The sequence below is a fragment of the Lepidochelys kempii genome, chromosome 2 (genome assembly GCF_965140285.1).
Source record: "Lepidochelys kempii isolate rLepKem1 chromosome 2, rLepKem1.hap1, whole genome shotgun sequence".
NCBI lineage: Eukaryota > Metazoa > Chordata > Testudines > Cheloniidae > Lepidochelys > Lepidochelys kempii.
The window spans coordinates 257,449,051-257,476,243 of NC_136381.1; the positions used below are offsets into that span (position 1 = coordinate 257,449,051).

Here is a 27,193-nt window from a genome sequence, read left to right on the forward strand (position 1 = left end):
TGCCAAACTTTAACCATTTGGGCTGAAATTTTCCTTGCTGGGTGTCTGTCACAAGCCTCTGCAACCTTACTTTGGCCCTTTGTGCATATGGACTACGATACAGTCTTTAATTACACAATCACATACTTTTTTTCCCCCCGGGACCCCTGCCTCATTCACTGCATAAGGATGGACCTGCTCTGGGCATGAATAAGGGTTGTGGTAATGAAGAAAAGTGTTATCTGTAGGATCCTTGCCTCATTTATTCCAAAAGCCAAATGTTGTATAGTGCATGAGGCAGTGGACTGCAGGAAGAGAAAGGATGGCCTCATGGTTAAGGCAGGTGAATGATGCCTGGGGAATTCGACTATACCTCTGTCTCTGCCACAGACTTCTTATGTGATGCTAGTCAAGCCACTTAAACCAAACTTTTCACAGGTGGTCACTAATTATATGCTCCTCATTCTCTGGGTGCCTAACTGAAGACTCTGTGGGTCTCATGAGCAGAAGTGCTGAGCACACACAGCCAGTAACTGAAATTAATGTGATCTGTGCTTTGAACATATGAAGTGCTATATAGTGCTAAATACTCTGAAAAATCAGGTCGTAAGTGTCTCAAATTAGGCACCCAAAATTAGTGGATATTTTTTAACTTAATCTCCCTGAGTCTCAGTTTCCTATCTGTGAGATGGGGAAAATACCATCCCCTCACCTTACAGAGGTATTGTGGGGACACATTAACTACTTTTGTGAAGCACTCATGTACTATAGTTGTAAGCACCAGAGAAAAGCCCATGAGGAATTTAATAAGGCTGTCTTCATAGGAGATTTTGAATAGTGTACAGTAAATAAGGCATGGGACCACACACTGATCAACAAAGAGAAAACAAAATATTGAATAGCTGCTTATCAAGTGAGAATCATCCATTCTGTGCACTGAAGGATGCAGGAGTGCTATAGAAAAATAGTATGTAATCATGTAATTAAAGAATGTATTATAATGCATATACACAAAGGGGCCAAGTTAAGGTTGCACAGACAACTTTAGCTCTGCCATGTCCTAACTTTTGAGTGCTTCACTTTGAAACTTTAATAATGTTATTTTAACATCGTTTTTTGTGTGTAATTATTATATAACATGCATATATAATGTCCTAGGTGTGCATGTCATGGATATGTGTGTATAGCCTTGAGGAAGTCCTTATTGTTTACAAACTTCAAATACTTTGAGATGATTACCACATACCTACTTCTAGTGCGTAGGAAGAGGGTAGTATACTTTTAAATAGTTTGAGAGTCCTGTAGTGGTATTCACTGTGTTTTATGTTTTGAGGAGCCACCAGGACTAAGCAGAGCAGGAATATGTGTAGCTAGATCTTACACATTTATAAGTATTTAATAAATGTGGTTATTTGGGACTGAACTGCCAGTGCAGTTTCTTCATATTATTTTTGTTGTGTAAACAGCAAAATACATAACACCACCTTATTTCAAAAAGAAAAGGAGTACTTGTGGCACCTTAGAGACTAACCAATTTATTTGAGCATAAGCTTTCGTGAGCTACAGCTCACTTCATCGGATGCATACTGTGGAAACTGCAGAAGACATTATATACACAGAGACCATGAAACAATACCTCCTCCCACCCCACTCTCCTACTGGTAATAGCTTATTAAAGTGATCATTCTCCTTACAATGTGTATGATAATCAAGTTGGGCCATTTTCAGCACAAATCCAGGTTTTTTCACCCTCCGCCCCCCCCCCCCAACTCACTCTCCTGCTGGTAATAGCCCATCCAAAGCAACCACTCTCTTTACAATGTGTATGATAATCAAGGTGGGCCATTTCCAGCACAAATCCAGGTTTTCTCACCCCCCCCCTTTTTTTAATCATCTTCCTTTCCAAATGCAAACAGATGGACATCGTACCAAAAGGACTGAAGGTAAAAAATCCATTACAATCTACATACCACACAGACTATGCTGACAGCTTGTGCCACACGCTCTCTAAGAAACTGCGGAATCACCTGATCAACATCCTCTACAGCAAACAGGGAAAGATTAAGAATGAGCTCTCAAAACTGGATACTCTCATAAAAAACCAACCTTCCACACAAACTTCCTCGTGGCTGGAATTTACTAAAACTAGACAAGCCATTTACAATCCACACTTTGCTTCTCTACAAAAGAAAAAGGACACTAAACTTTTTAAACTACTACATGCTACAAGGGGCCACAGCAATGGTTCCCTCAACCCACCCAGCAATATTGTTAACCTATCCAACTATACTCTCAGCCCAGCAGAAGAAGCTGTCCTATCTCGGGGCCTCTCCTTCTGCCCCTCCACCCCCACGAACATGATACTGTTCTGTGGTGACCTAGAATCCTATTTTCGACGTTTCCGACTCAAGGAATATTTCCCAAATACCTCTGAACAACATACTAATCCACAGAGGCCTCCCTACCAACATTACAAAAAGAAGGATTCTAGGTGGACTCCTCCTGAAGGTCGAAACAGCAGACTGGACTTCTACATAGAATGCTTCCGCCGACATGCACGGGCTGAAATTGTGGAAAAGCAGCATCACTTGCCCCATAACCTCAGCCGTGCAGAACACAATGCCATCCACAGCCTCAGAAACAACTCTGACATCATAATAAAAAAGGCTGACAAAGGAGGTGCTGTTGTCATCATGAATAGGTCGGAATATGAAAAAGAGGCTGCTCGGCAGCTCTCCAACACGAGTTTCTACAAGCCATTACCCTCTGATCCCACTGAGAGTTACCAAAAGCAACTACAGCATTTGCTCAAGAAACTTCCTGAAAAAGCACAAGATCAAATCCGCACAGACACACCCCTGGAACCCCGACCTGGGATATTCTATCTACTACCTAAGATCCATAAACCTGGAAATCCTGGGCGCCCCATCATCTCAGGCATTGACACCCTGACAGCAGGATTGTCTGGCTATGTAGACTCCCTCCTCAGGCCCTACGCTACCAGCACTCCCAGCTACCTTCGAGACACCACTGACTTCCTGAGGAAACTACAATCCATCGGTGATCTTCCTGATAACACCATCCTGGCCACTATGGATGTAGAAGCCCTTTACACCAACATTCCACACAAAGATGGACTACAAGCCGTCAAGAACACTATCCCCGATAATGTCACGGCTAACCTGGTGGCTGAACTTTGTGACTTTGTCCTTATCCATAACTATTTTACATTTGGGGACAATGTATACCTTCAGATCAGCGGCACTGCTATGGGTACCCGCATGGCCCCACAGTATGCCAACATTTTTATGGCTGATTTAGAACAACGCTTCCTCAGCTCTCGTCCCCTAAAGCCCCTACTCTATTTGCGCTATATTGATGACATCTTCATCATCTGGACCCATGGAAAAGAAGCCCTTGAGGAATTCCACCATGATTTCAACAATTTCCATCCCACCATCAACCTCAGCCTGGTCCAGTCCACACAAGAGATCCACTTCCTGGACACTACAGTGCTAATAAACAATGGTCACATAAACACCACCCTATACCGGAAACCTACTGACCGCTATTCCTACCTACATGCCTCCAGCTTTCACCCTGACCACACCACACGATCCATTGTCTACAGCCAAGCTCTGCGATACAATCGCATTTGCTCCAACCCCTCAGACAGAGACAAACACCTACAAGATCTCTATCAAGCATTCTTACAACTACAATACCCACCTGCGGAAGTGAAGAAACCGATTGATAGAGCCAGAAGAGTTCCCAGAAGTCACCTACTACAGGACAGGCCTAACAAAGAAAATAACAGAACGCCACTAGCCGTCACATTCAGCCCCCAACTAAAACCCCTCCAACGCATTATTAAGGATCTACAACCTATCCTGAAGGATGACCCAACACTCTCACAAATCTTGGGAGACAGGCCAGTCCTTGCCTACAGACAGCCCCCCAACCTGAAGCAAATACTCACCAACAACCACATACCACACAACCACTAACCCAGGAACCTATCCTTGCAACAAAGCCCGTTGCCAACTATGCCCACATATCTATTCAGGGGACACCATCACAGGGCCTAATAACATCAGCCACACTATCAGAGGCTCGTTCACCTGCACATCCACCAATGTGATATATGCCATCATGTGTCAGCAATGCCCTTCTGCCATGTACATTGGTCAAACTGGACAGTCTCTACGTAAAAGAATAAATGGACACAAATCAGATGACAAGAATTATAACATTCATAAACCAGTCAGAGAACACTTCAGTCTCTCTGGTCACACAATTACAGACATGAAGGTCGCTATCTTAAAACAAAAAAACTTCAAATCCAGACTCCAGCGAGAAACTGCTGAATTGGAATTCATTTGCAAATTGGATACTATTAATTTAGGCTTAAATAGAGACTGGGAGTGGCTAAGTCATTATGCAAGGTAGCCTATTTCCCCTTGTTTTTTCCTACCCCCTCCCCCCAGTCAGGCATGCTGGTTAAACTTGGATTTATGCTGGAAATGGCCCACCTTGATTATCATACACATTGTAAGGAGAGTGGTCACTTTGGATAAGCTATTACCAGCAGGAGAGTGAGTTTGTGTGTGTGGTTTTTGGGGAAAAAAAAAAAGGGTGGAGGGGTGGGGGGGTGAGAAAACCTGGATTTGTGCTGGAAATGGCCCACCTTGATTATCATACACATTGTAAAGAGAGTGGTCGCTTTGGATGGGCTATTACCAGCAGGAGAGTGAGTTTGTGTGTGTGTTGGGGGGGGGGGGGGGGCGGAGGGTGAGAAAACCTGGATTTGTGCTGGAAATGGCCCAACTTGATTATCATACACATTGTAAGGAGAGTGATCACTTTGGATAAGCTATTACCAGTAGGAGAGTGGGGTGGGAGGAGGTATTGTTTCATGGTCTCTGTGTATATAATGTCTTCTGCAGTTTCCACAGTATGCATCCGATGAAGTGAGCTGTAGCTCACGAAAGCTTATGCTCAAATAAATTGGTTAGTCTCTAAGGTGCCACAAGTACTCCTTTTCTTTTTGCGAATACAGACTAACACGACTGTTACTCTGACACCCCATTTCAGTGTGTTAATAAACACTCTTTAAAATCTTGTCCCATAAACTCATCCCTACAGACCTTTAACCATGTTTGTTTTTCTCCTTTGAATTCTGTCTAGTTTGTCAACAAGAAATGAAAGCAGTGTTCTAAGAACAGTTTCACCATAAAGAGAGGGGCCATTACTTTCCCTGATCTATAACCAGTTACAGCTCATATATAGGTCCAAAAGTGCATTACACATTGTGCTTGATACAGGGTCTTAGCCAAAGCCCACTGAAAACAATTGGAGACTTTCCACTGGCTTCAGTGGGTTTGGATCACACTCACATTGCATTACAAGTTAAATGTTATTTTTTGTCCAATACCTTGCTTTATTCTCTTTTGAAATGACTGGTTTCAGAGTAACAGCCGTGTTAGTCTGTATTCGCAAAAAGAAAAGGAGTACTTGTGGCACCTTAGAGACTAACCAATTTATTTGAGCACACGAAAGCTCATGCTCAAATAAATTGGTTAGTCTCTAAGGTGCCACAAGTACTCCTTTTCTTTTTGAAATGACTGCTTCCAAAGTTATCTTTATTTTGGATTATTTTTACCCAAGTATCTCAGCTTGTATTTTCTAAGATGAATTTCATTGTATTACTTGCCCCTGTGTTTTAAATCTCCTTTTTATTATTTCTTTGTCAGCATTGGTATTTGCAACACTTCCCAGTTTAGTGACATATACAAACATATACATGTTTAGTTAACATGGTGTTTTTCTTCATTTCAAAATCATTAGTGAAGGTATTAAATAGCACCAGACCCAAAGCTGATCTCTTCAATATCCCCTGTTTATGAATTGTTCACAAGCAGCTTCCAGTTTTTGTAAACGTATTTGCTATTCAAAACTACTAGCTGAATCACTTACAGCAATAATTCTTGGTCTACAGATTGTTTGTGAGCAGGCTATTGTGAGCATTCACTATTCAAAATTCAAACTGTATTGGCTTCACAAGGTGAATAGGTCCCTAGTTAAATGAATGCAAGTATTTCAAACATTCGCAGTATCTGGTATAATTACTCATATTTATGAGTTCAACGTTTTATTTCTGCCAACATTTTCTAATATTCACTTAAATGTCATTGTTTCAACAAACATTCCTGCCATTAAACTGATCTTCTAGGATATTTGCTAGAAAATGAAACAATAGAATGCATAAAATAGATAAATAAAACAGTTCTTAGTTTGACTCTAGCCCTCTTCCTGACAACCTTTGTATGCTGCTTTGGCCCCAATCCTGCAAACACCTTCATACATTCTTAACTGTAAGCAGGTAAGTAGGCTTCAAGGGAGCTACTCCCCTACATCAAATTAAACTCATTCATAAGTTCTTATGATCTTAGATGGTAAACTTTGCAATGCAAGATCTCAAGATCTACATCTGCCTTGTGTGTACAAAGTATCTAGCATACTGTTGGCATGTCCAGAATACAAATCAATAATGAATAATCATAATATTCATTGGATTTTTTGTGCGGAATTTATTTAGCTATTAAGAAAAGGAGTACTTGTGGCACCTTAGAGACTAACCAATTTATTTGAGCATGAGTTTTCGTGAGCTACAACTCACTTAATCGGATGCATCCGATGAAGTGAGCTGTAGCTCACGAAAGCTCATGCTCAAATAAATTGGTTAGTCTCTAAGGTGCCACAAGTACTCCTTTTCTTTTTGCGAATACAGACTAACACGGCTGTTACTCTGAAACTTAGCTATTAAGTTGATCAGTGAACTTTATGATCCTTCAACAAGTTTTTAATCCATGTGATCTCATATACCATGGCATTGAAATTAACATTCCAAGTAGGATTTCATGTCTACTAGATCAATCTCTTAGGAATTCCTTGTAATAACATTATTGATGATGGATTGCTGTGGATTTATGTATACACACTCTCATTACAGTGTGTATGGTAACACCCATTGTTTCATGTTCTTTATGTACATAAATCTCCCCACTGTATTTTCCACTGAATGTATCTGATGAAGTGAGCTGTAGCTCACGAAAGCTTATGCTCAAATAGATTTGTTAGTCTCTAAGGTGCCACAAGTACTCCTTTTCTTTTTGCGAATACAGACTAACACAGCCGCTACTCTGAAACCTGTAATTCCATTGGAATTTAGCAATGATATTTATAGAATGAACTAATTCAACAGAAGCTGTATCCCTGGTATCTAATCAATTTCAGCTTGAAAACAGAAAATTATTACAAACCAGATCCTTAGGTCCAGCTAAGTTACTCTCAGCACAGGACCTTAGATAAACAAGAAAAGGTGGCTGTCCTGGTGGTAGCCAGGGGCCAGTTCTACCTTGATGTAAATTAGACTGGTTTCTAATTTGTTCTAATCTGCAGGCTGCTTTAATCTATGCCAGCAGCAATAGCCTCGAAGGCACTATTCCGCCAAGGCACTATTCTGCTGTCTGGAGATTACTGGAGTGCAAAGCACTCCTCCTACTCCTTATACCTGTCCCAGGTGATGGGGGCAGGATGAGATGGTGCAGAGCTGGCTATGTCACTGCTGCAGGAGACAGGGTTCCTCTAATCTGGGGAAATCCCCAGCTTCTCTGTTAGAGATTGACATAAAGGAACCTGACCAGGGCCAAAGATCTGGCCATACATTTGCAATTCATAGCCAAACAGGGCGTATCAATTCCCATTTAAAGCAGCTTTGGGGAGTAGGAACATTTCCAAATATATCAGACTAGCACATCAAACTATTGACTTTGTCTAAATATTGTATTTTCTTTCTTGTTTTCAGTTATTCCAGTGTAAAACTGTCCCTTCAACAGTTTCTTCAGCCCTCATTTTTTATGCATCTTTCACATACAACCTCATCTCCCTTGCACATTCTACAGCAAGTGTCTCCATTACAGCTATTTCAACTGTATTACAATTAATATAGTAATTTACAGCCTAAAACACATGCATGGCACCACAGTGGTTATCTGCTTCACTTGTATCTACTCCAGGGCTAGTTTATGGAGCCTTTGTTAAAAGCCACAGTAATTTAGTACTAGCAGATACAATGAACCTGCCTCATTCTGAATTTTTGCTCAAAATTCAGAAATGGAAGAGTCGGGGAATCGGAAGTAATTGGGAAGGAAATATAGGTGGGCTGCAGGGGGAGAGGCTAGGTGAAATGATAGAAAGGACCCTGAACAGTGAAGGTAAGGAAAAGTGTGGAGAAGTAGATGGCAGGAGAGATTATGGTAAGGAGGGCCTGTGGGAATCTAGAATGTTGTTATAATGAAAGAAAGTAGCAGGAATGGGGAGCAGGACAGAATCAGGAGAGAGATAGCTGGGGCAGTGAGGAACAGTGGGGAAGAGGCAGTCAGGCAGGGTTAGTAAGTGAAGGAAGAAGCTGGATGGCAGATGCAGATCTGCCACAGATAACTGAGGTCACAAGGTGGATGGGTACAAGAGATAAAGGGAAAACTTAGAAGAAGCGTGGCCAGTTGAACACTAGACTCAAACTGCAACAGCTAATGGCTAGTGGAAGGGCAGAAGGGAGGAGACTTTATGTCTTGTGAGCCAGCTGGTAGGAGGAAAGAGCATGTCAGCTGACGGGAGTAGCATTGTGGGAAAGGAATCTGAATACTGTCCAGCTTTCTAAAATCAGTTAGTTCTCCAGGAACACTGGTCTTTTATAATCATAAGGAATCATAACCAAAGTGGAAATTAATCTAATTGTGAACTGACCCTGATGACATGTTTTACCTGTTACTTCTACTACAGACAGTTCAGGAAGACTACTGTTTGCTCTGAGAAATAACTGATATAAAGTAGGGGTTGGATGAAATGTTAATAAATTTAAATTTTTCTCTAGTGAAAACCATAGTATTCTTAATTTTGGCTAGAAGGAGACAGCTGTGAAAATTAAAATAAGCACTGAGTACAAATATTGGTATGAAGTAAACTTGTAAAGCTGTGCAGCAATTTAAATTGGGCTTCTGGACTTACCATCCTACAGAAATTCAGCTGAATACTAACAAGTTCTCTCTGCCTGTTTCATGTGTGTTTGACTATTATAGAGATCTATGGATCAAAAGTTCTATGCAACTACTCAGTAATTATATTGTTATTAAATACTGTGCAAGTAGACAGAGTGCCTTGGTGTTGAGTGCCTGAGTGTCTCAACATTAAGTAGGAGAAGAGGCTACTTTGGATGGTTTACTTGTGGCACCTTAGAAACTAACCAATTTATTTGAGCATAAGCTTTTGTGAGCTACAGCTCACTTCATCGGATGCATACTGTGGAAAATACAGAAGATGTTCTTATACATACAAACCATGAAAAAATGGGTGTTTACCATTACAAAAGGTTTTCTCTCTCCCCCACCCCACTCTCCTGCTGGTAATAGCTTATCTAAAGTGATCACTCACCTTACAATGTGTATGATAATTAAGGTGGGTCATTTCCAGCACAAATCCAGGGTTTAACAAGAACGTCTGAGGAACCGGGGAGGAGGGGAGTAGGAAAAAACAGGGGGAAATAGGTTACCTTGCATAATGACTTAGCCACTCCCAGTCTCTATTCAAGCCTAAGTTAATTGTATCCAATTTGCAAATGAATTCCAATTCAACAGTCTCTCACTGGAGTCTGGTTTTGAAGTTTTCTGTTGTAATATCGCAACTTTCATGTCTGTAATCGTGTGACCAGAGAGATTGAATTGTTCTCCGACTGGTTTATGAATGTTATAATTCTTGACATCTAATTTGTGTCCATTTATTCTTTTACGTAGAGACTGTCCAGTTTGACCAATGTACATGGCAGAGGGGCATTGCTGGCACATGATGGCATATATCACATTGGTAGATGCGCAGGTGAACGAGCCTCTGATAGTGTGGCTGATGTGATTAGGCCCTGTGATGGTGTCCCCTGAATAGATATGTGGGCATAGTTGGCAACAGGCTTTGTTGCAAGGATAGGCTCCTGGGTTAGTGGTTCTGTTGTGTAGTATGTGGTTGCTGGTGAGTACTCACTTTAGGTTGGGGGGCTGTCTGCAGGCAAGGACTGGCCTGTCTCCCAAGATTTGTGAGAGTGTTGGGTCATCCTTCAGGATAGGTTGTAGATCCTTAATAATGCGTTGGAGGGGTTTTAGTTGGGGGCTGAAGGTGATGGCTAGTGGCGTTCTGTTATTTTCTTTGTTAGGCCTGTCCTGTAGTAGTTGACTTCTGGGAACTCTTCTGGCTCTATCAATCGGTTTCTTCACTTCCGCAGGTGGGTATTGTAGTTGTAAGAATGCTTGATAGAGATCTTGTAGGTGTTTGTCTCTGTCTGAGGGGTTGGAGCAAATGCGGTTGTATCCTCAGACGTTCTTGTTAAACCCTGGATTTGTGCTGGAAATGGCCCACCTTGATTATCATACACATTGTAAGGAGAGTGATCACTTTAGATAAGCTATTACCAACAGGAGAGTGGGGTGGGGGGAGAGAAAACCTTTTGTAGTGGTAAACACCCATTTTTTCACGTTTTGTATTATAAGAACATCTTCTGTATTTTCCACAGTATGCATCTGATGAAGTGAGCTGTAGCTCACGAAAGCTTATGCTCAAATAAATTGGTTAGTCTCTAAGGTGCCACAAGTACTCCTTTTCTTTTTGCGAATACAGACTAACACAGCTGTTACTCTGAAACCTTTGGATTGTTTGTCTCACTTCCTAGTCATCGTGAAATTAGCAGATCCTTACCTTCTGGGAAACAGTTATCAGGTTCTTTTAAGTCTTCAGCCAGCTCAGGGATCTGTTTCAGAAGCTCCTCAGGATTTGTCAGATCCACTGTGCTGCCTTCAGAACAGCTGATGTAATCCAGGTGCTACACAAGAGAAGACAATGTATCATTTTTTTGTTTAGAGTGGTCACTGTGCTTTAAAATAAACTGAATGCTCTTCTTATTACATTCTGTTGCACACCAGAAGCAACTACAACATTACACTGTCATCATCAGGAGGGTGCCTTCTGCTCGTTGGGAAGGAAACTGCAGCCCTCTGCTCATTGGTAAGGGTGCTCTGTACACTGCAGCCCAGGTTGGCTGGGGTTGGTTAATTTCTCGCTAGCCTGGACTTGAGCGGACTGGTTAGTGAAAGGGAGAACCCAGAACCAGGGGGAAGAGGGCATTCCTCTCACCTGAGCTTGGCACTGCAGGGAGCCAAGAAAGTAGATTTAAAACCAAAAATCCGCTAGCCGTACCCCTTCCCCCCGTTTCTAGGGTTTCATTTCTGAAAACAGCTGGGCAGGTAACCTCAGGCCAAGCCAGGGGAAGGAGTAAAGGGGAAACAAAGTCAAGCTAGCTCCATCTTTGATCCTGTAGTAAGGGCTTCATCCCTGGAGGCATGGTGCCTCCCCTCCCCACCCCATTGGGGCACATGGCCCTGTCTTATCCCACCCCACCTTCCATCCGTGCGGCTCTCCTCACTGGCTAACTTGCCTCCCCTGCCCAGCCCGCTTCATTCGCCATCTTTCCCTGCATCATAGGATGTGCTACCTACTATGGAACAGCGAGAAAGAACACATTTGAGTAAAAACAAGCCCTGGCTAATGTGCTGCTCTCTCTAAAGTACACCAGGCTTTAGCAAAGTATTTAATTAGCCTCCACAAATTTCTTTTCCTCACCTGCAGATTATAGTGATATCAGCCCAAGAAGCCCTGGAATGTGATTCCTTCTGTGGACATGTTCAATTGAGACGTAATGACATTGACTTGGTATACAACAGAATGTAGTAAGAAGAGCATAGAATGGATTTTATTAACACTATTGAGCTGCTTGTGAATGATTTTGTAACTATACATATTGGTGACTTCTTTCTCTGAATGTCACTGTAATTGGCAGTGAAAGTCACTCAATTTGTCACTGGTCACTTTGACACTTATTTTCTCACTAGGGAAACCAAAAAGTCTCTAAATCTAGTGACAAAATAGCTAAATTGGCAACATTCTGGTGGAATGGACTTTCTCCCCTGAAATATCTCCACATCAATTTAAAGCCAAAGCTAAATTTAAAGGCACCAGATTAATCACTGTAATAAAACTTGCATATGGGAATGATTCCAACTTTTCTTGAATTAAGTGTATATAGTTCTCAAACACAGACAGGCTTTAAAACATTTAACTAGTTAGAGCTGAAAACAATTAAAACCAGAGCACCCCACCTGGGGAAAAAGAGAGTGAGAGAGAGACAGACAGAGAAATGAAAATATAGTTTATTCAGAGTCCTGTTTGGTAGAGCTTTACAAATTTCTGTTCAGAATGAAAGTACGGTAAAATGCCCTCAACAATTTACATGAATTAGAACATGTAATCACATAAAACATAATGTATTCTCCACTGGCTTAGACTTCCTTGTATTCCAGCATATTTCACACTTCACACCATTAGAGATGTGTGAATAATTCATAACAAATTATTTATTCAGTGAATTCTGCCACTTTTTCTGTTTCCAAATTGCTGATGAACAATTTGTGATTTTCTTGAATATGTTCCTTATTAAAATTATTCTCCAAAGACTTGTGTAAATAATCATGGGATTTTATTTTTTACTTTTTGTGAGCAATTCATTTAAAATATTTTGTATTTGAAATCTGAGCTGTTTTGATTGGACATATAGACAACGTTGTATGTGTCCACTCCCTGACTAGAGGAGTATAACCCTTATATATTCAGCTTGGAAAATTGTTTTTAAGATTACATATACAAAATTCATTTAATGTGTTTTGAAATTATACAGAAAAAAGACTGGACACACCAGAATGGTCCCTGAAACCATTTTCTGGGACAAAACATTTTTGCTAATTCAGATGTCAAGTAGACAATGTTAATTTTTTGGTAATCTTTCTGAATCAAAGGCAACTCAGAACCCAGTTTCTCTTCCTAATAAAGTTTTTAATTAATATTTATAAATACAGCATTTTGCCATTTCCATTCATAGAGATCCAACTATTCCACCCTGAACCAATGACACAGAATACTTCAAGCTAAATATAACTGAGCCAAGTAAATTTATCAGTCATGTCATGATGCAAGTATTAATCCAAAATGGAACTATGATGAACACCTGCATGGCTAAGATATCTGAGGCCTTCCCAATACTTGAAGAAAGAGAGTTCTCGTGCTTTAAACACAAAATAGAATAATAAAGATAAATTTTATTGTACAACATTATTTTTGAGTCATTATCTTTATTAGATTCCAAAAAACAGAAACAGAACATACAGAGATTGGCCAATGTTGGTGATTTCAGGTTAGGTAAGAACATGGTGTTACCTCTTTTTGTCCTTGTGATGGTTCATCCTTCCTTTGTTTACATATGTTAAACTCACTTAAGTCTTCAGAGAAAACCTCAGATCCTTTACTCCAAGTTTCTGGGCTTCTACATTGCTCTCCCCTCTGTCTCAGGTGGTTTTCCTGCTGAAGATAATCTTAGATGGGTATATTTTATTTTCTCTTTTCTTTTTTGTGCCAGAAGGATGGCACACTTAATTTCAAAGTAGAACACTCTAAATGGAACACAAAGCACCTTGAACTACTCACTTATAGTCTTGATCTTTACAGAGAGATACAAAGTGGGAAAAGTTTGCCTTGGTTACCTAAAATAAATTAAGGCCTGATCCAAAGCCCACTGAAATCAATGAGAATCTTTTAATCAGAACGAAGTGAAAAACTCAGGACCTGAAGGGGAGATTTTAGATTCATAGTTAGTCATGACTCCCGTGACGTTCCCATGGGTACCCAGGTTTCTGAGGCACTTCGCTACCACATGCCCTTAGGAAGAGAAAGCCTTGTCAGACCCTGCTGTGGGTCAGCTCACCAACTCCACCGCCCACGGACAACACAAGCACTGCCCTCTACACCTATGCAGGCCCCACACTCTCTCTCTGGCTTAGCAATAGGCATCCTCTAACCCCCAAACCCTCCTAGTATCTCCCTGAGTGTCCAGGCCCTGTTCCACTGTACAATTGCTGTATTCACAGATTTGCAGCTCCCAAAGGCGCATTACACCCAAGATTCACCAGTTATACCTCAGATCAGAACTCCGTTCAATACTCAGCACTTAGATACATTCATAGTGAAAACAAGTAAAAGTTAATTCAACAAACTATAGAGCTTCAAGTGATAGCAAGCTGAAGTATTAGAAACAAATGGCTACATATAAAAGAAAATCATTACATGCGTTCTAGAGCCTGGACTTACTGAACTAGTTACTTTCATAAACTTATCGAGCAATGCCTACCCAAAGTTCTTCCAGAGTTTTACTACCAGACATGGCTGTAATCTGTTCAGGAGACAAGTCTTGCTGTCAGATTGCCTCCGAGGGGAAAGATGCAGGGTATACCTCTGCACCTCCAAGTATATCCCACCATCCATTGTTTTTTACTCATGAACAGGATTCCCTGCTACTGTTTATTTTTCCCTGTAAATTTCCTCTTTTGAAGATTTTGCAATCTCTTCATTAGCATTTGACTCAGTATACAAGGGATACTGACCAGACAGAGGGATAAATGCCATTACTTGCTGCTTGAAAGAAACATTCCTGAGGTATGTCACCGCTGGGTTACCTGCCTTGAGAACCTAATTTTCAGTATAAACACATAACTTCTTAAATATTACCAGCGCACATATTTTCCAGTGATTATGATGTCCAGAAACCTCACATGCCACCATTTAGTGAATCATTATGCATATAACTGACCCAAGGGATCCCTGTAAAACTCTATGAACCACCCATGCCCTCTGCCAGTTGGCATCCAGACGTCCCTATGGATCACAACTCTAGTTAAAGGGGAACTGCAAAAATTCAGACAAACTTAAAAATGTGTTTCTATGCACTATAATATAATAAATATAACTTTGAAAGAGCCATTCCATTCTTAATCCATCCTTCTTTTTGCTGAGATGACAGAAGAGAAAGAGAGGTCTCGTTGTTAAGAGTTCACAGCTTGAGCCCTTGACACTATTTCCTCTCTGCCTGGTTACTGGTGCCAAACATATATTTCAAGGTCAGAATGGACCAATGTGATTAGCTAGTATAAATTCGTCCATAACTCAGGCCGTAGAATTTCACCCAGTAATTCCTGCATCAAGCCCAACAACTTGTGATCTGTATTTCACAAATACATCCAATCTTGATTTAAAGATTCCATGTGATGGAGAATTTACCTAATCCTTGGTAATGGTTCTTCTAATGGTTGATCACCCTAACTTTAAAAAATCTAAACCTTATTTCCAGATGGAACTTTTTAAACTTAAACTTCCTGCAGCTGGATCATGCTTTGCCTTTGTCTGCTAAATTAAAAATCCCATTAGTATCAAACATATTCTCCCTGTACATGCTTCTTACCTGTTTACTGTACTCAGTTTTTGAGAATGTGGTTGGCTTATCATCATCTTCTTCATAATCCTCACTATCAGAATCTGCCTCAGCAATAGGGACACAGACAAACATGTTGGGGTTGGTGATAAAATCTTCAAGAATGCTAACTGAGCATTTGTCCCCAGTTTTCTCAGTTCCATTGTTACTGTGATTTTCTTTACAATTTTGCCCTTCTTTTCCAGCTTCCACACATGTGTTCTTGGCAGCCAATTTATTTTTCTTTTTGGCAGCTTTCTTTGGATGCTGGCACTGGCCACAACAGTAATCCCATGTTGCGTGTTTCACCAGGTGAAGTCCCCTGTGGATCCGAGCAAATGCAATTTTAAGATTGTTCATCTCTCCATCATCTTCGGGTGCTTGGAGGTTGTCAGCACTGAAGGAGTTCAGCAGTAATGCAATGAACAGGTTGAGAACCTGAAAATAATTGGAATAAAAAGAAAATCATGGCAATATAATTTTGAAATGTAAATAACGGCTTGAAGATTAGCTGGTTTCTAAACAATTTGTTCTTAATGCACCAACCTTAACAAGACAAAATGAAATGATTATTTAGCAAGTTATTTTTCATGTAGCATATTTGGCTCTCACAAAGGTATATGTTTCCATGACCCTCAAAAAAAATAAAAAAATAGTAGATTTTGTGTAGCATAAAATGACGATCTTATTGCCAATACAGGGATATGTATAAAGATCACACAATTTAACTGAAACACAAAAAAGATTAATAAAAAAAATTGGTGTATCACAGTACTCCATCAATCCCACAAGGAGGAGACAATTACATAAAATTACAGATACACTGATTATGGGGGTGCTGTTCCTTTAACAGGACAATATTGTTAAAACAGTGTTGGAGAGATTTGTGCAATAGAACTATCAGCCTGGATTTTAGAGTAAGGGCACAGTCTGGGCCTTGTACAGGATAATGAAGGTCTGATACTAGTCTCACAACAGTTTTACCTGGGTGTAATTACACCAGACCTGAGTGGAACTGCTTCTGATTTGCATGGATATGAGATCAGAATCAGGCTCAGTGTGTCTATCAACTTTGTAGCATTGTAATGAAGAATATTCTAGGACTGGCTTCCCTTAGGAAGAGTCAATTTGATTGCAGGTGGAACTATAAAGTGTATATCCAGTTAGATGTTGAATATATTGCTTCAAATACAGTGGTGGAGATGATTGAATCAGCAGTTATAGAATCATGGTGTTTTTCCTCCAGGCTTTTCCAAAGGAGGGGGTCAGAAATTTGGGAAGAAAACCTATTTTTATATTCATTTTAAGATAAAAGAGGGATGAAATCGGTACTTACCTTAAAGTAACTGTGGTTCTTTGAGATGAGCTGTCTATTTACATTCCACAGATGGTGTGCACATGCCCTTTGCATTCAAGTCTAGATTCTTTTGGCCTGCAGTGTCCATTGGGGGTCACAACTGTGCTCTGAGTGTTCTCATGCCTCCAAATGAGAGCATAAAGTGTGGAGCGACCCCAACTGCCCCTCAATTCCTTCGCCAATACAGAATCCTAATGCTATAAGGCTGTTGTAGCAGGGAAGGTGGGAGAGGAAAAATGGAAACACTATTCTGATCTTAAAAAGAAAAGGAGTACTTGTGGCACCTTAGAGACTAACCAATTTTTTTGAGCATGAGCTTTCGTGAGCTACAGCTCACTTCATCGGATGCATACCGTGGAAACTGCAGAAGACATTATATACACACAGAGACCATGAAACAATACCTCCTCCCACCCCACTGTCCTGCTGGTAATAGCTTATCTAAAGTGATCATCAAGTTGGGCCATTCCTTATTTCTTATTTCTGCAGGAAATGGCCCAACTTGATTATCATGCACATTGTGTAAAGAGTTGTCACTTTGGATGGGCTATCACCAGCAGGAGAGTGAATTTGTGTGGGGGGGTGGAGGGTGAGAAAACCTGGATTTGTGCTGGAAATGGCCCAACCTGATGATCACTTTAGATAAGCTATTACCAGCAGGACAGTGGGCTGGGAGGAGGTATTGTTTCATATTCTCTGTGTGTATATAAAGTCTGCTGCAGTTTCCACGGTATGCATCCGATGAAGTGAGCTGTAGCTCACGAAAGCTCATGCTCAAATAAATTGGTTAGTCTCTAAGGTGCCACAAGTACTCCTTTAGTGTGAATCAGTGATTCAGCTAGAAATAGAATCCAAATTTCCTGTCTCTTTGCCTTCACTCACCACTAAATCACAATCACAAGATGGGTTGGGTAGGGTGGCGGCATTGGGATAGGGATTTGGAGTAGCAGGGTATGCTGGGGGACAGGCCTGGGACACAATGGAAGGGTTCTGTGTTTTGTGCAGTGAGAAGGGAACACTCATCAGGGAATGCTGCAAGGCTAGTTTGGTTTAGTATCACTGGACTGGTCTACATGAACAGTTAGTTCACAACAAGCTGGGGTGTAAATCTACCCCACATTAGCTTGCTGCTCTTTAAATGTCCATGTGGACCATGTAACTGCATACTAAAAGGTCCATAGTGAGCTTTGATCTAACCTGCTTTGAAACAGACTAAATGTTCTTGTAGACAAATCCACTGACTCTACTTCTGTGACTTTCCTCAAACTCTCCCCTGAAAAGTGCCAGTTCTGGGTGAAACTTTGATTCAGGAAACCCAGCAGCAGAGGAAGAGCAACAGGATTCAGGTAAAAACCCCCTCTCAAAGAGGTTGGCAGGTTCAGGCCAGCTACTGGCAGCTCGTCTCCTAGGGTGGTAGTCTCATTGGCCAACTACCTCACTGTATGCGGACTGTTCAGCTCTTTTGTCACAAGATCAAGGCGGTAGGAGTCCATGATCATTTACGATGCTTCGTATTGGACAAGATAGTTATCCCCAGATGGCTACCCTGTCTCCTGCCACACAAAGGTTTTGACTGCTTTAAATTTTTTCGTTTTATTGCACTAAGCTTCTTACTATAAGAGATCACTGCCAGCTCCAACCTACAAATTTAAAATAACACATATAAGGAGAATCTTTGGTCCTGAGACTCTTATCATTTGCACCGTGTAACTCTGTTAACTCCAATTCAGATATTCCGGATTTATACTGGTGTAAGCAAGAGAAGAATTGGATCTTGTACCCCATGAGTCTTTCACTGTATATATTTAATTTTGCATTGTGTTTTGAAATATGAGACTGGGAGGGGGGTGTGCTATGTAAACATCACAAGCTGATGTTTTTGATTAACTCTGAATGTCCTGGGTTTGCAATGTTTGTTTTAGGGATAATTACAACATCCCTGTAATGTTTGGTACCCTTAAGCTACTCTTAAGTGCTTTTAACCTTAACTCCAACTGAACTTAATTTTTATTCACATCTTAATATTTATTTGTTTGGCTTTTTTTAAATTCCACTAATATGCCGAAAGCAAGTTGGCAATGAAAATGTCATCTCAGAGTTAATGGGCCAGCATTTTCTTTTAGATACGCTACTTATACAGTAGTGTAATTACACTGATTTCCATGTAGTTACTCCTGATTTAGCCTAGTGTAAAAGAGAGGAGAAGTAGAGCCAATGTCTGGCATCTAAAGAGACCTGAACTACGAGCCTGCATTGAGTTATGTACTGACAGAATTCTGATTTCAGTGTGGCTACATATGGGTTCAGGGGCTGATTGCAAAGAACGCGGTGCAGACACAAGTTTTGATAATCATACACTTAGTGATAATTTACACCAAACTCCTGATAAGAAAATAAATTATTGCCAGTATTTTTTTTCCTGTTAGAAAATTATTCCTCCCTGGAATGAACACTATCATGTGAAAGAGTTCATTGCTACACTACTGAAAGTGTCTTACTTTAAATATTAATAGGAGTTCTAAAGGTGAAAGACAAATGGGATTTTCTAGAGCACAACATAGTGTGGCCTCTTTATCAACATCTTTGAGGGACTTACCATTGAGTGATAAAAAGACAAGTCAGTATATTGTATACTATATATGCAATAAGAATAGAAAAATAGCTGGAAACTCACCACTAGGTTTCCTATCACCATGACGAGCAAGAAGACTAGAAGGCATAGTGTTTGCTCAGCTACCACCATACAACCCCACATGGTCTCAATCCATTCTCCACACAGAATTCGGAATATAATAAGGAATGAGTGGAAAAAATCCATAAAATGCCAACGTGGCTTGCAATCCTCACTTATTTTATGGCAATTTTCACCATAGTTTTTCCCAAAAAGTTGCATTCCTACCACGGCGAAAATAAAGACTATGATTGCCAGAACCAGGGTGAGGTTACCCAGGGCACCCACTGAGTTACCAATGATTTTAATGAGGGTATTTAAAGTTGGCCAGGACTTTGCCAGCTTGAAGACCCTCAGCTGTGTAAAAAATAAAACATAGCATTAGATAACAGAAGATTAGATATTCCTCACATTGCATCATTTAAAAATGGTTAAAAACATTATACATACATTTTAAACTATTCAAACACTCTGAAATGTAGGTTTCAGAGTAACAGCCGTGTTAGTCTGTATTCGCAAAAAGAAAAGGAGTACTTGTGGCACCTTAGAGACTAACCAATTTATTTGAGCATGAGCTTTCGTGAGCTACAGCTCACTTCATCGGATGCATACCGTGGAAACTGCAGCAGACTTTATATACACACAGAGAATATGAAACAATACCTCCTCACTGTCCTGCTGGTAATAGCTTATCTAAAGTGATCATCAGGTTGGGCCATTTCCAGCACAAATAGAAAACCTGGATTTGTGCTGGAAATGGCCCAACCTGATGTTCACTTTAGATAAGCTATTACCAGCAGGACAGTGGGGTGGGAGGAGGTATTGTTTCATGATCTCTGTGTGTATATAAAGTCTGCTGCAGTTTCCACGGTATGCATCCGATGAAGTGAGCTGTAGCTCACGAAAGCTCATGCTCAAATAAATTGGTTAGTCTCTAAGGTGCCACAAGTACTCCTTTTCTTTTTTCTGAAATGTAGGATATTTTAAAGTCTATATATGATCAATGCAATATAGACATACTGATTTGCACATGTGTTATATCACTATCCCCTGTTCTTTATCTGTTTGTGTCTTTTTGCTCACAGGCCCTGCAGGGTAATGACTGTTTCTTATCTATCTTTATAGACAGTCCAGTCCAATGAGGCCCCAATCCTGGTTGTTGTCTTTGCACACTTCCATAAACATAAATTACCAACTTGCAATTTGAATTTCTCAGGAAATAATCTTGGGGGACAGCACATTGGCAGATTTCATTCTTCCAATATTTCCATGTCTCCTAGAAACAAAACTTTAATAACCTTCCTGATTAACCTAATTTGTACTTGATTTGCATTTACATTAATCAAACTTTTATATGCAGATGGTCTAAATTTTAGACCCACAACTCCAAGTTATTAGGAGTTATGGGTGTTCAGCACCTCTAGAAATCAGGCCACATATCTATCTTGAGTTTTTTATGCCATCCATCACCATACTATACAGGGCACATAACCTGCTTAATTTTGAACATGTGAATAGTCCTATTGATGCCAAAGTTTCTAGCTAAAAAAAAGACTGATATATATTATATGGATAGATAAACCAGCCACCTCTCTAAAACTCAGGCTAGTAGATGTGCCTAGCGATTATATAATGTAAATGATGCCTATTTTATTACAATTTTTCTCCATCTCCAGCTCTGCTTCTTCTTTCTCAGTTTCTCTGCTTTTGCTTTTCATCTGTTCATTCTCTGCTCCAGCTTTCACTGTATATTAATGTTGGGGGTGTTTTCTATCTCATTCACTCCATATGTTTTTAACCATCTCCAAGTTGAAATACTAATGCTGTATTAGTTTCAGTCAAATCCAAATGGGTTTGAAATCTGGCAAAATGTCTTTCCCATTTCTAGTACTGAGGGTTTACAAATTAATTTTCCTTGCACTGAATGGGGGGCACTGACATCCTCTATTATATTCATGCAAAAGGTTTTATGAGATTGAATCAGTATGAGACATTACCAGTCTGAAAGAACGTAAAACTGATAGGGTTCCTCCTCCTTTACTGCCTTTAGTTCTGGGTAAACCCAATTCAATTAAGCTGAGGGTGACAATTAAGCTGTCAAAAATATTCCAGCGCTGCTGAAAATAGTAATAAGGATCTAGAGCAATGATCTTCAAGATCATTTCTGCAGTAAAAATGCCAGTAAAGACCTGTGACAAAGAAACAGTAAGTCATGTCAGCCAAAAGGGTACTCTTTAGACTACCTTCCTTCAAATATAATAGCATAGCTATAGATAGGTCAATGAAATCTGAACAGCAGATCCTACTTTTATCATGTATTCATATAATGCATTGTCAATAAAAACTCTAAGCTTTTCTGCTGCATTCTAATTGATGTTTAGAATGTCTGAAAACCAAAAGTAACATCTGGGAACCCCATATCCCTGAAGTAGAAAGAAAGAAAGAAAGAAAGAAAGAAAGAAAGAAAGAAAGAAAGAAAGAAAGAAAGAAAGAAAGAAAGAAAGAAAGAAAGAAAGAAAGAAAGAAAGAGAAACTTTCTTTCTTATCAGCATTCTTTGTATTCTGGGTAGAAATATCCATAAATTCATTCTTGATATAGAATGTGACAATTCACTTACCATGTTGCCTACGCGAAGCATGAATTTAAATGTGTTTGTCATGTTATAGTGCTCTAATGCCATGAAGATAGTATTCATCACAATGCAAACAGTGATAGCAAGGTCAGTAAATGGATCCATTACTAAAATTGTCACTTTGTTCTTGATTCTCAACCATACCGGACAACAGTCCCATACAAGATACTTTAGGGCAAAATCTTTCAAGCATGGAGGGTATTTCTGTTGTGATTCTTCAAGTTCTTAATGACAAACAAAAAACAAAGCAATAACCAGGTAATCAGTGGTGAGCCAAGTGGCAAAAGAAGAACTGCAACTAATGAAAGCACAGGAAAAACCCCCCAAATTCCATCACTTCACAAGTGATCAGGGAACTCTTCTGGATACTTTCTGAAATCATATCACTCATTTTCTACAGAGGCACTCCGTCACTCTGCAATCATTTTAAATACACTTCCTAGACCGGAGAATTAGTATTTTAACTCGTTCTCTTCAGATAAGGTTTCATTCAAAACCCACTGAACTTCAGCAGGCATTGGATCAGGCCTTTATTCGTGAGACATACATTTCTACTGTCAACACCCTTAAAAATATGACTGGGGTAAAACCTTGCTCCAGATGCACCAAGGAATATAAAACTTAAAACTACTTTTGTGCTTTCTCCCCACTTACATGTTATAAATCTTGTGTGCCACATTACCAGTGACCATGCTGCATGCAATAAATAGCTCTGAGACTGATTAATGCTGAAGTGAAATGCCTGTACTACACTTAAATTTTGATTAGATCCACTTCGCCTGATATCACACCTGAATCTTGGGAAAGTTTTAGATTCACATAAAGCCAAATCTCAGTAGAGGCAAAACTCAGTACATACACATAGGTAACATTTTTTAGGCTCAAAATTGTCAGTGGATCTGGACAATGCTGGTGGAAACTGTACGGAAGGTTAACAGCTATTTTCAAGGATCTGAGAGTGATGAAAAAAGTGGTGTGATTCTTCCATCTGGTGTATAGAATTTATTTGACTAAAACCATGTAATTTACATTATTTTGGGGAAGACTGGGCAGTGAGTGTATTACCTCTGCAGCAACTGATCATTCTGGATACTTGTAAACTATTTACAGTAGTAGCTGACAGTCTGTGCTGTTGCATAGGTGTAATTCGTAAAATCGTGTATGTAAAAAAAGACGAAAATGGCTGAGAACTTAAAAACTAGACAGTGACAGACTGCAAATCCAAGTGATGATTGAGCCTGGTGATATTCCAAACAAAAAAAGCTCTCAACCATGCTTGTAGCTGTTTCCATTTTTCCACACTGTGTTCCACACTGACTCCACAGACATTCTAGGCTTCAGAATCACGTTTGGGGTTGTTGTGTGGGCTGGGTGGGTGGTTCTGTTCATCTCTGTGTCTGTTGTACTGTGCTGGGAGAGTTTTGTGGATTTGTGTGGGTGCTAGTTAGGCACACAGGTTTGGTAGCTGGGCCAAGAAATCCGCCATCTATGCAGTCTCCCTGATAGCACCAATGAAATTGTTGAATGTAAACTAGCTGTAAAGTAAGGGTGATTTTCTGAATTACCTCTGATATCACAATGGTCTAGGACTCTTGGCATGGCATAGATACATGCCTTACTGTCGCCAAACACAGCATGGGTATAATTCATAAAGTCAAAATGACTGAAAACTTTAAAAGTTTACAGCAAGAGACTGCAAAACCCAGTGATGATTCAACCTGGTGATATTCTGAACAAAAAAGGGTGCTCAGCCATGCTCACACTGACTGTATAGATATTCTAGGCTTCAGAGTAACAACAGAATGACATTCTTGGGATTTTATTATAGAGATTACACACACCAACAAAACAAACAAAAACAATAACCAACAAAACCCTATATTTAAAAAGCATTATTAAAGTTTGCAACGTGAAGCAAAAGTTAGGAAATGCCAGAATTAAAGTTATCTGTGAAACTTTAATTTGGCAACTTTAAACATATGCATAGTTTTTAATTCTATGATTACACGCTTTTTTCCCATAGCACCCGTGCCTCATTCAGTGCACAGGATGGATGGTTCTCACCTAATTAGCAGCTATTCAATATTTTGTTTTCTCCTCATTGATCAAAGTGTGGCCCCATGCCTTGTTTACTGCACACATTCAAACCCTGCTAGGAAGACAAAATTATTAAATTCCTTGTGGGCTTGTCTATGGCTCTCATCATTATAGTATCTGAGTGTTTCACAAACAATTGATTTTTGCAAGATGAGGAGGTATTATATCCACATTTTACAGGTGGGACAAAGACCAGAAAGCACATATGCTGTTGTAGACATAGAAGCTTGGCTCCTGGATGGAAGTTCCACCATTTGGAACTTTGGGGGGTTGAATTTGAAGGATGTTCATTTGGTTACTGGGGGTCAGAAGGAGCAGGATCACAGTGGGGTCATAGAGCTAGACTGTGGTCAGGCAAGGAAGCACACAGCCAGACTCCTATAAGAATAGGTTTCCCCTAGTGGAGTAAGAAGCAGGATGGTTCTGAAAGCTATTGTTATGTTTGTTATGTTTAGTCTGGTGAAATAAAAGTTTAGCGGTTTTTCAAATCCAAAAGTTGGAGGTGTAGTCAACTGGGGGATTCTGAAGAGACCTGCAGGTCCCCTGAAATAGAGGGATCACCTGATATTTACAGGCAAATGTCTGAGAGGAAGATTAGAGAGATAAAAGCATAGGTGCAGGAACTAGAGTTTATAGTTTGGTTGAATGGCTCTTAGCACACACACTATACAAATTGTTCCAGCACCCCTGGGTGAAAGGCCATACTAGCAACCTAGAGATGCTGATGTTGAACAAAGTATGCCACGGAAGGACAGGTCATGACAGTTGCTTTGCAGGTACTGCTTCAAATTTTCACCCCTCCCAATGCTTTTCTTAATGTTATTTATTTACTATCTCTGATAACCTATCAAAAAGTGATTTAAAAGACTGGTAGAACAATGGAGGGAATAGAATGCCTCATGTAGTGGGGGAGAGCCACTATATTTCAAGCTCTTGCTAATGCTACAGTATGACAACTAACAAAGAATGGGTACAAAATTGTTACAAATGTACTCAGCCCAGTCAGTTGGAAATTAATCCTAAAATCCAGGCCACCTCTTATCCCCACACCTGTTTTTTTCATATAACCTACATATCCCCTGCCAAATTTGAAATCTCTGTTCAATGAATGGAGGGCACTAGAGCTTCTCAAATAAAAGGTCTCCAGAATTTTTTAACATGGGCAAAACAAAAGGTTTTTTTCCCTAACCATTTTTTTTCAGAAATGGCTAAACTGTTACAGCTAAAATTTTCCAAAATTGATCAGTCTGAGGTAGACACCCAATATATAGGATTTCAGCCCAAAAGATTAATGTTTGGCAAAGTTATAAGCAGCTGGAACAGAATCTTATAATGAGATTTTTTCTCCTGCTGATAATAGCTCATCTTAATTAATTAGCCTCTTACAGTTTGTATGGCAATTTCCACCTTCTCTGTATGTGTATATATATATCTTCCTATTATATGTTCCATTCTATGCATCCGATGAAGTGGGCTGTGGCCCACGAAAGCTTATGCTCTAATAAATTTGTTAGTCTCTAAGGTGCCACAAGGCCTCCTTTTCTTTTTGCGGATACAGACTAACAAGGCTGCTACTCTGAATCTTATAATGAGATGTGTCAGGTAACCTTAATAATAGGTGACACTAGCAGACCCATCTATAATTATGTATAAAAACTAAATTAAAGGAATTTTAAGATGGCAAAGACAAGTACAGAAAAGTCTGGAAATGACAGAATTAATTTTGCTTGTACAATCTTTATTTGGCTCCCTTGGGCATGTGCCTGTGATAGTCTTTCCCAATATCACAGTCTATGGCAAAGTCAAGAAATAGAACTCAGCTCTCTTGTATCCAGGTCCAATGCCTTAAACACAAAAGAATGTCCTTTCTCCTTCTGTTACTCCTAGTTCATTCCCTGTCCATCCTGTGCACTGAATGAGGTAAGAGTCCTGTAGAATAAAAAGTCTGATCATGTAATTAAAGACTGTTTTATAACACATATTCACAAGATAGCCAAATTAAGGCTGCATAGGCAACATTAATTCTGGAATTTCCTAACTATAGCATCTAAAAGGCTCTATTAGCAACTTTAAATTTTTTACTCTTGACATTTTGATGACATTCTGATCTTTCACATCAACATATGCTTAGGTTTGAATTAAAAAATGATGAGAAATGACTTACCCTCCAGGACACTGGTAATGACACTGACTGCACTTGCTGCCCTTTGTCTTTGAAGTGGCTCATTAAAATAATCCACTGACAGACGAGGGGCCAAATACATCTTGCTCCCCTCATCACATAAAGGGCTCTGCTTAAAGAAGTAAACATGGTTAGTAAAATACCACAAAACAAAGTGAAGTATCAGGCAGTTGGGGTAGCTGTGGAGGTTAATATGAATGAAGACATGCAGTGAATAAATGGGTCTCTTCTGCAGGAAATAGCCATTTAGAATGAGATGTAAAATGAAGGCCCTAATCCATTGTGGCCATTCTAGTTCCCAGAGTATTTGCATTAAGTCTTCTGCACAAATTTCAGTTTGGTTAAAGAGATTCTGCCTTGCTACAATTCCTCTTTTATTGAGCCTTCTGAATTTCCTATCCTGAATTTATCTGTAGTGTTTCTGCACATCATGAAACACCTGGCATGTTGCACACATGTGCCCAAGCAGATAGTCTGTGCTATAATATTCTATTAATTTTGCTATCATGACCTCCCTCTCCTTCCCTCTCTTCATGGATTTGGGTTGGAATTATATAAAAATTTAATGGGTCTGTATGCTTTCAACCAGGGCTAGATAAATGCAATGACCACCCATAAGTCCTAACATTTTGCACATTTTTCCCACTCCCTATCTTCTCAACTCTTTTATCCTACAGAAGGATCAACAGGTTGCAGATCTCCCATTGTGCATATATGATTTTCTTTTTACAGCGCCAGCTCTCCTCAGCCTGTTTTATTGCTTCTTCCTATGTCCTGCATATTCATCTCATCCCCACTGGGAAAATTTTCACACACTCTCCAA

General features: G+C 39.9%; 1 protein-coding gene across 2 annotated transcripts in view; it reads right to left on the bottom strand.

The window, feature by feature from the left end:
- The window catches only part of LOC140906084 (sodium channel protein type 5 subunit alpha), a 90,817-nt gene that overhangs the window by 37,271 nt on the left and 26,353 nt on the right, over nt 1-27,193 (bottom strand). Inside the window, exons 12-18 of one of the 2 annotated variants that reach the window (XM_073329592.1) lie at nt 26,353-26,482; nt 22,077-22,315; nt 21,456-21,647; nt 19,462-19,815; nt 15,422-15,868; nt 13,348-13,491; nt 10,780-10,903 (exon numbers count right to left, since the gene is read on the bottom strand). In XM_073329592.1, the coding sequence (XP_073185693.1) occupies nt 10,780-10,903; nt 13,348-13,491; nt 15,422-15,868; nt 19,462-19,815; nt 21,456-21,647; nt 22,077-22,315; nt 26,353-26,482 (1,630 nt within the window). Of the gene's footprint in view, nt 1-10,779; nt 10,904-13,347; nt 13,492-15,410; nt 15,869-19,461; nt 19,816-21,455; nt 21,648-22,076; nt 22,316-26,352; nt 26,483-27,193 lie in introns of both variants that reach the window. The other variant, XM_073329593.1, reaches the window with a different exon arrangement.